The 11383-nt window shown below is 46.1% G+C and overlaps 2 protein-coding genes across 3 annotated transcripts; one reads left to right on the forward strand and one right to left on the reverse strand.

Annotated features, from left to right (window-relative positions):
• Window positions 1-6929: 6929 nt before the first annotated feature.
• Window positions 6930-8500, reverse strand: LOC110508696 (NADH dehydrogenase [ubiquinone] 1 alpha subcomplex subunit 3). Its single transcript, XM_021589422.3, has 4 exons — window positions 8350-8500; window positions 7501-7575; window positions 7216-7293; window positions 6930-7126 (listed from the first exon to the last, which is right to left on the reverse strand). Exons 1-4 carry the CDS (start codon window positions 8483-8485, stop codon window positions 7035-7037), a joined length of 381 nt encoding a protein of 126 aa, XP_021445097.2. The 5' UTR covers window positions 8486-8500; the 3' UTR covers window positions 6930-7034.
• LOC110508688 (TCF3 fusion partner homolog) lies at window positions 8375-11366 on the forward strand. 2 transcript variants are annotated; one of them, XM_021589410.3, is made up of 7 exons: window positions 8375-8509; window positions 9009-9110; window positions 9357-9503; window positions 9874-9944; window positions 10073-10142; window positions 10396-10548; window positions 10819-11366. In XM_021589410.3, the coding sequence occupies exons 1-7, from the start codon at window positions 8501-8503 to the stop codon at window positions 10891-10893; spliced, it is 627 nt and encodes a 208-aa protein (XP_021445085.1). In that variant the 5' UTR covers window positions 8375-8500; the 3' UTR covers window positions 10894-11366. The 2 variants fall into 2 exon arrangements, 1 of the variants encoding a protein (XP_021445085.1); XR_016492666.1 differs by having other exon boundaries at window positions 8383-8509; window positions 10073-10164.
• Window positions 11367-11383: the final 17 nt, after the last annotated feature.

An 11383-nucleotide genomic window follows, 5' to 3' on the forward strand; every position in this document is an offset into this window, starting at 1 on the left:
AGACCTGACCCTCTTCCAGGTGCGCTTGCAACGTTGGACAAAAGCCTGAGCGGAGGGGACGCTGGACTCGGCGAACTGAGATGAGAACAGCGGAGGCTGGTACCCGAGGCTACTCTGAAAAGGAGATAGCCCGGTCGCAGACGAAGGAAGCAAGTTGTGGGCGTATTCTGCCCAGGGGAGCTGTTCTGACCAAGACGCAGGGTTGCGAAAAGAAAGACTGCGTAAGATGCGACCAATAGTCTGATTGGCCCGTTCTGCTTGACCGTTAGACTGGGGGTGAAAGCCGGAAGAGAGACTGACGGAAGCCCCAATCAAACGGCAAAACTCCCTCCAAAATTGAGACGTGAATTGCGGACCTCTGTCCGAAACGACGTCTGACGGAAGGCCATGAATTCTGAAAACATTCTCGATGATGATTTGTGCCGTCTCTTTAGCAGAAGGAAGCTTAGCAAGGGGAATAAAATGAGCCGCCTTAGAGAACCTGTCGACAACCGTAAGAATAACAGTCTTCCCCGCTGACGAAGGCAGTCCGGTGACAAAATCTAAGGCGATGTGAGACCACGGTCGAGAGGGAATGGGAAGCGGCCTGAGACGGCCGGCAGGAGGAGAGTTACCGGACTTAGTCTGCGCGCAGACCGAACAAGCAGCCACGAAGCGACGCGTGTCATGCTCCCGGGTGGGCCACCAAAAGCGCTGGCGAATGGAAGCAAGCGTACCCCGAACGCCAGGGTGGCCGGCTAACTTGGCAGAGTGAGCCCACTGAAGAACGGCCAGACGAGTAGGAACGGGAACGAAAAGAAGGTTCCTGGGACAAGCGCGCGGCGACGGAGTTTGAGTGAGTGCTTGCTTTACCTGCCTCTCAATTCCCCAGACAGTCAACCCGACAACACGCCCCTCAGGGAGAATCCCCTCGGGGTCAGTGGAGGCTACTGAAGAACTGAAGAGACGAGATAAAGCATCAGGCTTGGTGTTCTTAGAGCCCGGACGATAAGAAATCACGAACTCGAAACGAGCGAAAAACAGCGCCCAGCGCGCCTGACGCGCATTAAGTCGTTTGGCAGAACGGATGTACTCAAGGTTCCTATGGTCAGTCCAAACGACAAAAGGAACGGTCGCCCCCTCCAACCACTGTCGCCATTCGCCTAGGGCTAAGCGGATGGCGAGCAGTTCGCGGTTTCCCACATCATAGTTACGTTCCGACGGCGACAGGCGATGAGAAAAATACGCGCAAGGGTGGACCTTGTCGTCAGAGAAGGAGCGCTGAGAAAGAACGGCTCCCACGCCCACCTCTGACGCGTCAACCTCGACAATGAACTGTCTAGAGACGTCAGGTGTAACAAGGATAGGTGCGGATGTAAAACGATTCTTGAGGAGATCAAAAGCTCCCTGGGCGGAAACGGACCACTTAAAGCACGTCTTGACAGAAGTAAGGGCTGTGAGAGGGGCTGCCACCTGACCGAAATTACGGATGAAACGACGATAGAAGTTCGCGAAGCCGAGAAAGCGCTGCAACTCGACGCGTGACTTAGGGACGGGCCAATCAATGACAGCTTGGACCTTAGCGGGATCCATCTTAATGCCTTCAGCGGAAATAACAGAACCGAGAAATGTGACGGAGGAGGCATGAAAAGAGCACTTCTCAGCCTTCACAAAAAGACAATTCTCTAAAAGGCGCTGGAGGACACGTCGAACGTGCTGAACATGAATCTGGAGTGACGGTGAAAAAATCAGGATATCGTCAAGGTAAACGAAAACAAAGATGTTCAGCATGTCTCTCAGGACATCATTGACTAATGCCTGAAAGACAGCTGGAGCGTTAGCGAGGCCGAAAGGAAGAACCCGGTATTCAAAGTGCCCTAACGGAGTGTTAAACGCCGTCTTCCACTCGTCCCCCTCCCTGATGCGCACGAGATGGTAAGCGTTACGAAGGTCCAACTTAGTGAAAAACCTGGCTCCCTGCAGGATCTCGAAGGCTGAAGACATAAGAGGAAGCGGATAACGATTCTTCACTGTTATGTCATTCAGCCCTCGATAATCTATGCAGGGGCGCAGGGACCCGTCCTTCTTCTTAACAAAAAAAAAACCCCGCTCCGGCGGGAGAGGAGGAGGGGACTATGGTACCGGCGGCAAGAGCTACAGACAAATAATCTTCGAGAGCCTTACGTTCGGGAGCCGACAGAGAGTATAGTCTACCCCGGGGGGGAGTGGTTCCCGGAAGGAGATCAATACTACAATCATACGACCGGTGTGGAGGAAGAGAGGTGGCCCTGGACCGACTGAACACCGTGCGCAGATCGTGATATTCCTCCGGCACCCCTGTCAAATCACCAGGCTCCTCCTGTGAAGAAGAGACAGAGGAAACAGGAGGGATAGCAGACATTAAACATTTCACATGACAAGAGACGTTCCAGGAGAGGATAGAATTACTAGACCAATTAATGGAAGGATTATGACAAACTAGCCAGGGATGGCCCAAAACAACAGGTGTAAAAGGTGAACGAAAAATTAAAAAAGAAATGGTTTCGCTATGATTACCAGAAACAGTGAAGGTTAAAGGTAGCGTCTCACGCTGAATCCTGGGGAGAGGACTACCATCCAGGGCGAACAAGGCCGTGGACTCCCTTAACTGTCTGAGAGGAATGTCATGTTCCCGAGCCCAGGTCTCGTCCATAAAACAGCCCTCCGCCCCAGAGTCTATTAAGGCACTGCAGGAAGCTGACAAACCGGTCCAGCGTAGATGGACCGACAAGGTAGTGCAGGATCTTGAAGGAGAGACAGGAGTAGTAGCGCTCACCAGTAGCCCTCCGCTTACTGATGAGCTCTGGCTTTTACTGGACATGAAGTGACAAAATGACCAGCAGAACCGCAATAGAGACAGAGGCGGTTGGTGATTCTCCGTTCCCTCTCCTTAGTCGAGATGCGGATACCTCCCAGCTGCATTGGCTCAGCACCCGAGCCGGCAGAGGAAGATGGTAGTGATGCGGAGAGGGGGGCAACGGAGAACGCGAGCTCCTTTCCACGAGCTCGGTGACGAAGATCAACCCGTCGCTCAATGCGAATAGCGAGTTCAATCAAGGAATCCACGCTGGAAGGAACCTCCCGGGAGAGAATCTCATCCTTTACCTCTGCGCGGAGACCCTCCAGAAAACGAGCGAGCAAAGCCGGCTCGTTCCAGCCACTGGAGGCAGCAAGAGTGCGACACGAGCAGTGCTCCTGGAGTAAGTGTTGGGCTGGAGAGAAAACACAATATCACACTGGGTGAGGAACGAGCGGCATTCAGTGGGCTCCCCAGAGTAACACGGCGGGTTATTGATTCTGGGCTCCGGAGATTCGAAAGCCCTGGAAGTGGCCGGTGGATCGAGGCGGAGATGGTGAACCTGTTCTGTGAGGTTGGAGACTTGGGTGGCCAGGGTCTCAACGGCATGCCGAGCAGCAGACAATTCCTGCTTGTGTCTGCCTAGCATCGCTCCCTGGATCTCGACGGCTGAGTGGAGAGGATCCGAAGTCGCTGGGTCCATTCTTGGTCGGATTCTTCTGTTACGGTGCGTGAATGAGGACCCAAAAGCGAATTAACGTAAACAGAGCTTCTTTAATAACAAAACAAAACGTAGGCTCAGATGGACCGGCAGGTTCCGACAGGACAAGGTTGCAGCAAACATGACGATAGTCTGGTTCAGGCATGAACAACACAAACAAGAATCCGACAAAGACAGGAGCAGAAACAGAGAGAGATATAGAGGACTAATCAGAGGGAAAAAGGGAACAGGTGGGAAAAGGGGTGACGAGGTAGTTAGGAGGAGACAAGGCACAGCTGGGGAAAAGAGGGGGAGAAAAGGTAACCTAACAACGACCAGCAGAGGGAGACAGGGTGAAGGGAAAGGACAGAAACAAGACACAACATGACAGTACATGACAATATGAGATTGGGATCCAGTTGTAAAAGGCAAAATAAAGGTGATGCTGTGGTGACTATTCAGGATCTTATATTTAGGATGCCTCTGTTAGTAGGATTGTCTTAACTACTACTACAATTGCCTCTGCCCCTACTTTTATTTCCGTCTTTTAATTTGTTTTGTTATATCATTATTTTGTTACTTCATCTGTAGCTTTTTTCTCTTTAAAACAGCATTGCCTTTCCGAGACACACAACAATCATGGTCACAGTATAAAACCTTACAAATACACACACATTCCTGATACCACTGTTATTGTATTTCTTTCAAATGAATACTTCAATAAACATGTTAATCACTATACCCAGTGTTCATCTTCGCATTGAACAACCAAACCATTTTGCTGGTATTTGATTTAAAATCTCCTCGGCTTCAGTGGTCACAAATGCCTTAATCCCATAAGACCCTATGCACATAATTAGTAAAATTTTACTGTAGGCAATAGTTTCAGTAGTCTTTTTTTGATTTTACGGTATCCAATTGGTAGTTAGTCTTGTCCCATCGCTGCAACTCCTGTATGGACTCTGAAACACAACCCAGCCGCACTGTTTTTGACACAATTGCCCGCTTAACCAGCCGCACCAATGTGTTGGAGGTAATACTGCACCACACTTTGTGCCCGACCTGCCACAGGAGTCGCTAGAGCGCAATGGGACAAGAACATCTCTGCCGGCCAAACCCTCCCCTAACCCGGACGAAGCTGGGCCAATTGTGCACCACCCCATGGGTCTCCCGGTCACAACCGGCTGCGACAGAGCCTGGACTCGAACCAGGATCTCTAGTGGCACAGCTAGGTAGCTAGACCACTGCGCCACTCGGGAGGCCCCAGTAGTCTATGTTCTTGATGATAAAGCATTCCGATGCCCTGATTGTTTTTATGTGTAAAAGCACATTTCCACATTGCATGGACAATAACATGTTTCTAATGTAATCTATTTAATGTATTTTATAAACAGATGTAATTCTTAATACGTGTGGTCGTATATGTGGCTGGTGGGGAAACATAGAAAGTCAGATGTACGAAGAGCCTCCAGCACCTCCTCTGAGATAAGGGTGCGGGCTGGACTGCTGAACATCCCAGCCTCCTGGAACTCTCTGGACCAGCCAGGGGCCCCCAAGGAGGTGGCCTGCTGGAAGGGACCCTGTGGGGCCGAGTCTGGGTTCCAGCCTTCATATGAGTCCTCGTCATGGGAGCGGAAGGGGTCTTTAGGGAAGTCTCCTGAAATACAGTGTAGCATCTTGACTGTTTCTCATGCTGCTCAAAATTCAAAGATTGCTGTAATTCCGTAACTAAAAAACTATCTGGATCGGGATTCAAACTTCTTTCATCACACCAGTTAACTTATAGGTACAGTCAGATACTGTATTCCAGTATTCCAGTTCCACTAATAGGTAGTCAGATACTGTATTCCAGTATTTCAGTTCCACTAATAGGTACAGTCAGATACTGTATTCCAGTATTCCAGTTCCACTAATAGGTACAGTCAGATACTGTATTCCAGTATTCCAGTTCCACTAATAGGTACAGTCAGATACTGTATTCCAGTATTTCAGTTCCACTAATAGGTACAGTCAGATACTGTATTCCAGTATTCCAGTTCCACTAATAGGTACAGTCAGATACTGTATTCCAGTATTCCAGTTCCACTAATAGGTACAGTCAGATACTGTATTCCAGTATTTCAGTTCCACTAATAGGTACAGTCAGATACTGTATTCCAGTATTCCAGTTCCACTAATAGGTACAGTCAGATACTGTATTCCAGTATTCCAGTTCCACTAATAGGTACAGTCAGATACTGTATTCCAGTATTCCAGTTCCACTAATAGGTACAGTCAGATACTGTATTCCAGTATTCCAGTTCCACTAATAGGTACAGTCAGATACTGTATTTCAGTATTCCAGTTCCACTAATAGGTACAGTCAGATACTGTATTCCAGTTCCAGGCACCAGAGTTGCACCACTTCTGTTCCAGCCCAACACACCTGATTCAGCTACTCAACTAAACATGTACAGCCACTGATTAGCTGAATCTGGTGTACTAGTGCTGGGCTAGAATAAAATGTGCAACACTCAGAAACACAAGCCAGCTGAGATAAAGCTTCTCCAGCCAGCAGCATGCCTCATCTGCACTGAGTGACCGTCTTCCTCCACAGGTGAAGATGACCACTCGAATTAACTCAACCACACAGCGACACTCTATGTTTTTCTGTCTATCGCCTGCAGCCCAGCCACCAGCAGATACACGCTAGTACCACTGCTTTCCACATCATATCCCAGGAGAAAAGAGAACAAGCGATTGGAGATTCTAGATTTGGAGCAGGTGTTAATTTCAAGCTCTCTCTGTGTTGCCAAGAGTTATGTGAGTTCCTCAGTGACCTGAGGTTGGTTTAAAAAGGGGTCCTCAGCCCTGTGAGGAAGAGGTGTAACATGAACACAGACAGAGACACCCGCAGGAGTCCCATAGATAAAAGAGAGCAGTGAGCTTTATGGACACAAACCAGACAAAAGGTGCCATAATTAACCAATACTTCACAAACGGGGGATGATAGAGGGCTTTGTAATCTGATTTTTAAATTTTTTTAAATACATTTTCTGGACGTCAAAGCCACATTTAAAATTATATTTTCCCACACCTTTTTTTGTGGTCATCCATCATCTCACATCCACTTGACTGCCAGACATTTCTTGTGTGTGTGCAGGGCTAATAGCTTGTAGTTCTAAAGTCTGTTGCCTATTGTATAAAAGTACATAATAGGTTAATGCAGTATACATTGTATATTAGTAGGTTTCCTAACATTAATTTCTGAATTGAATCAAGGGTGTATTAATCCAATGAGGTTGTGAATACCTTTTGAATAAGTCATTTTATTAATAGGGAAATGTGTTGTGTTTCAAGATACAATATTCATAAAAATGGCCAAATCATATTGACATCAAACAACATCCCAACAGAATCCAAGAGCAAAGTTGGTGGTATTAAATAGATGATCTTTATTGAGGGCCATCTACTGAGAAGCAGACACAGAGAGACAAGAACAACGGGCTGTGGTCTGTACAGGGAAGGGAATGTGGACGGTTACAGGCTTTTAATCCAGTCCAGGTTTGGTCCTTTGGGGTCACAAGGGTGGCTGGGGACATCGCCCATCTTGCCATTGTTTCGCACAGGGACTGGGGGAGAGAGGAAAAAGGTTTTGTTTATGCCATCAACTGTCTAGGGCCAGACTTAATGATTTGCTCATTATGGTTTAATGGCTTACCTGGGTAGTTGTATGGCACAGCTGCATTCATCATGCCTGAGTACTTCGTTAAGGGACTCACTAATGGAACAGTAACAGCTGGGAAGAAATACATGAAATATCAATATGTTACACAAAGTGAACACACAACTCAATTCAGGGAGGGCTGAAGGGCAGTGCACACAAGTTTATTTTATGTGTATCTTGTAATGTCAGAATCCATAAGGTGTAACTACAGTTGAATTTAGCATATTGTAAGATATGAGCATTACAACCTGTGATGTATAATTTGAAAGATGTACTGACCGAGAAGTCCAATTGCGCAGGCGGCCAATACCACTGGCTCCTTATTCCACGCATTCTTCAGGAAGGCTCCAATTCCTGGCAGGAGAAGCAAACAGACATTTAAGTTACAGTGGCACAAATGCACTGTGTTATGCATGATCTATGATCCAGTGATTGATGAATGTATTAAGGATATAGCTAGGTACAAATAGCTAGCCTGGCTAATATGACTTGAAACTACATGTCATATGCCCATTAGTTTGAGTCTATACAGTATTGTAAACATGACAGCATTGGGCAGATAAATACTGAAGATGAAGCTAGAAGATCAACCCTATCCAACTGCTCTAGTTACACCAGTGTACGCAGGACACAACGTTTGGGAACATTCAGATAGAAATACGCTATGTACAACAAACATGCCTCTCTGACATGTAGAATAAGAATCACATCAGCTCTAATTAATGGGATTTCTATCTGCAAAGTTCGACAACTGAACGTGGCCCAGGTTTACACTCAGCTCAGTCAGAAGAGAGCAGTGGACTGTGGAATGCAAGCGATTAAGATTGGAGATATTTAATGATCAAACTACTACATTTTGATTTGAGCTTTGACCTAAAAAAGGTTAGGTAAAGAATGAAGTGGAGACGCGACATGCAGCTAAAACAAATCGGCTAACACTATGTTGGTCCAAGGTCACATTATTCGATTGGCATGGTAAATTAAAATATGCATACAAAATTAGAGTTGAATACAATATTTACTTACAATTAATCATACACTAGCATTATCAGAACACCAGTGTTTGCTTGACAGAGGACTCAAGCATAACACGAAACAGCTAGCTCGCTAAATGCAAAGTTCACCCACCAGCCATGTTGCTCTTTGTAGTTTTGCCGGGCTGGGGAACATGGGAACTGTAGTCTACATAATGTCGTATAATTATTGCGCCAGTTACAACAATACAAAAAGGTTGTTTGACAGCGTGAAACCTGCGGTGATGCATTGAGCGCTGCAGTCAATGGATCGGGTAAAATATGTTTAAAGTGTCAGTCAGACCATCCAGATACAGTAGTTAGTCGTAAATCTTCAAAAATGCTGCGCATGTTAGATGCTTTTCAGTAACGCCGTTAGCAAGTTAGGCTAACATTAGCTAGTCGAATGTGTTGTCATCTCGGTTTAATCGTTTTCAAGAGAAGCTCATGTTAACGAGTTGTGATTTCGTTAACCAAATCAAAGTTAAGTCACATAAATGTAGTTTTATTTGGGGTTGAGGAAGGTGTAGCTTATTAGTTAACGCTGTCTGCAAGCAAATAGTTATTATGGTAACTAGCTATAACATTCCTAAAGATTAGCCCCACATAGGACGAGGCGTCCTTTAGTGTAGGGCTAAAGAAAATATGCTGTCAGGTTGAGTCAAGGAATTAACCCTACCTGTTTGTCAAATGAAGTGTAGATTCGTGACACCATCTAGGACGTGATTTATGAGGGGGTGAACGATCTTATTCCTCCTTCCACCCCTCACTCAGATGATGGAGGATTTCTCCGGCCTGGCCCTGCCGCCTCTCTTTGGGGGCCACATCCTGGAAGCAGAGCTGGAGCCAGGTGGGGTGGAACTGGGCCCAGGGGAGGTAAGTAAGAGTTCTGAGTCAGACTATTATGAATCCAGTGGCTCGGTTGGTTGGAAATGGAATATGGTGCTAGAACCGGGGTATTCAACTCTTACTCAACGAGGTCCAGAACCTGCTGGTTTTCTGTTCTACTTGATAATGAATTGCACACCCCAGGTGTCCCAGGTCTAAATCAGTCCCTGCTTAGAGGGGAATGATGAAAGAAACAAAAAATGGTGTGTGCTAAATGACAGTTTTTATCATTAGGTAGAGCTTGGACCTGGGGTCAGCGAGTTGCTAGAGGGTAGAGGTCAAGGGTCAGGAGCAAGGCCAGAGCAGCAGCAGGAGGAGAGGAGAGAATTGGAGAAGAGGAAGTACCTGGCTTTGATCAAGAGGTGTAAGGAGATCGAACAGGTGAGTGACTGTGGGGAATCATTTGTGTGTGTGATTGTACGACCCTGCCAAGTGTGGAATTTTATTGCGACTTTACTATCGTATCTTCAGGTAGTGCTCTATTTAAGAACCAAGTTATATGGATGAGCATCTGTGAACATATAGTTTGCTGTTGGTAATGCCAGTGCACACATGTGGCATAAAGAAATGCATGGTAATGAATCCTTTCTAGGGTTGCAAAATGTTCAATACATTTTCTGGTTTTCCAGAAATCCTGGTTATTCCCTCCTGATTCTGGGAATCCTCCAACCAGGATTTTGGGCACACCAGAGCATTTATTGACCGTTCCAGGAATTTTGCAACCACAATCCTTTTACCATTTTCTCTGCAGGTGAATGAGAAGATCCTTGGTCGCCTTCACCAGGTACAAAGACTAACACGTCACATGAAGAAAGAGAGAAGGTAAAAAAGGACTGAAGCTCTTTCTGTCCTTTCATTGGTTCATGTCTTTTTCAGTCTGGTCTATTGGCCTGTCCATTGTAAATACAGGCTAGCTCAACTACAACAGCAACTGAACTTCCCTACTGTAGGTTCCTAATGAAGACCCTCGATGCCCATGGAGATGACTATAGAAATGCACAGCTCACCATATCGCTTGAGGTGAGAATGAGATATTAAAAAAGTAAGTGTTTCTTTAATAATAAACCAGCAGTTTCATGATATACAGTTATAGTATATTGAAATTGAATAATGATTCATTATTCAAGCTTTCACCATTAACTTTGATGGTGATGCAGAAGATGTCAACTGGGAAGGTTTTCTGTTGGCATGAAACTGGAGAACTCTTCTGAAACTGAGTTTTCCCCCCACATACTACATTTTTATACTAAAAGCAACACTGTTGTTGTTTCAGGAAGAGTCTGGTGCCCATTTAGACATTGGCCCTGGAGCAGAAGATGATAGGCTGAATGACCTTCCTAGCTCCTCCCCCTCTGTCCCTTTCCAATCCACAGTGGGATCCAAGAAGAAGAGGCATCGAGTTCTAAAACAGGAGAAAGACCCACAGGTGTGAGACGCACTCATAAACCTTGAGTGTGAAATTAACGTGCACTCCCAAACTAAATGAATGAACAAAGACTAGTGGTGAAATGTTTGTGCGACTGTGCAGAGAAAGGTGACGGCTTCTCCTTTACACTGACAGTGCCTTGCGTGTTCTATTCTGTGCATATGGAACAGATTGCACTGCAGCGTTCTCCAATCTGGCAGATGACAATTCTGTCAGTCTGTTTCCCTACAGTGGTTCTGTTGTTAACACCATCTTCACTCCTCTCCACAGACTGAAGCAGACCTCTCCGTGTTGGCAGAGACGCAGTTCAGTGACTTTCCCAGCCCAACCGCTTTGTCTCACTGACCAGGGGAATGGCCGGCTGCTAGTGGGAGGAGAAATGAGGCAGCATTCTGTTGCTTGGACTCCCACTTCCCCAGATGTGATGTCACTGAAACACATACAGCCAGGGCTCTTGGGGATGTTCTGAAAGTTGTATTGAGCTTGAGTGCTGAAATGATGGAATAGGATGAAGCTACACCTGATCTAAGGTTCTATGCGGATGCTGTCTACAGAACCTTGCAGATAGAAATGAAAAACGTAGTGGATATGATTATCATTTAAGCACGACTATGATCTGTGGAAATGGCTGAAGGTCTTGACCATGGTAATCCACCCATTCTGATCGAGTAGAGAATGGATGGTCCGGTCCTTGCGGAAGTTACATTGACAGTACATTTATTGATGTGAACCTTTTATCAGGATACTCTGGACATGTTTTATGATTGTTTGTTGACTTGATGCTTACTAAATGTTCCGTATAAAATGTTTATTCAGAACTTCAGGATTCAGTTTT

This window comes from Oncorhynchus mykiss, chromosome 3, assembly GCF_057628025.1.
Source record: "Oncorhynchus mykiss isolate SJ-2025 chromosome 3, ASM5762802v1, whole genome shotgun sequence".
In the NCBI taxonomy this organism is placed as follows: domain Eukaryota; kingdom Metazoa; phylum Chordata; class Actinopteri; order Salmoniformes; family Salmonidae; genus Oncorhynchus; species Oncorhynchus mykiss.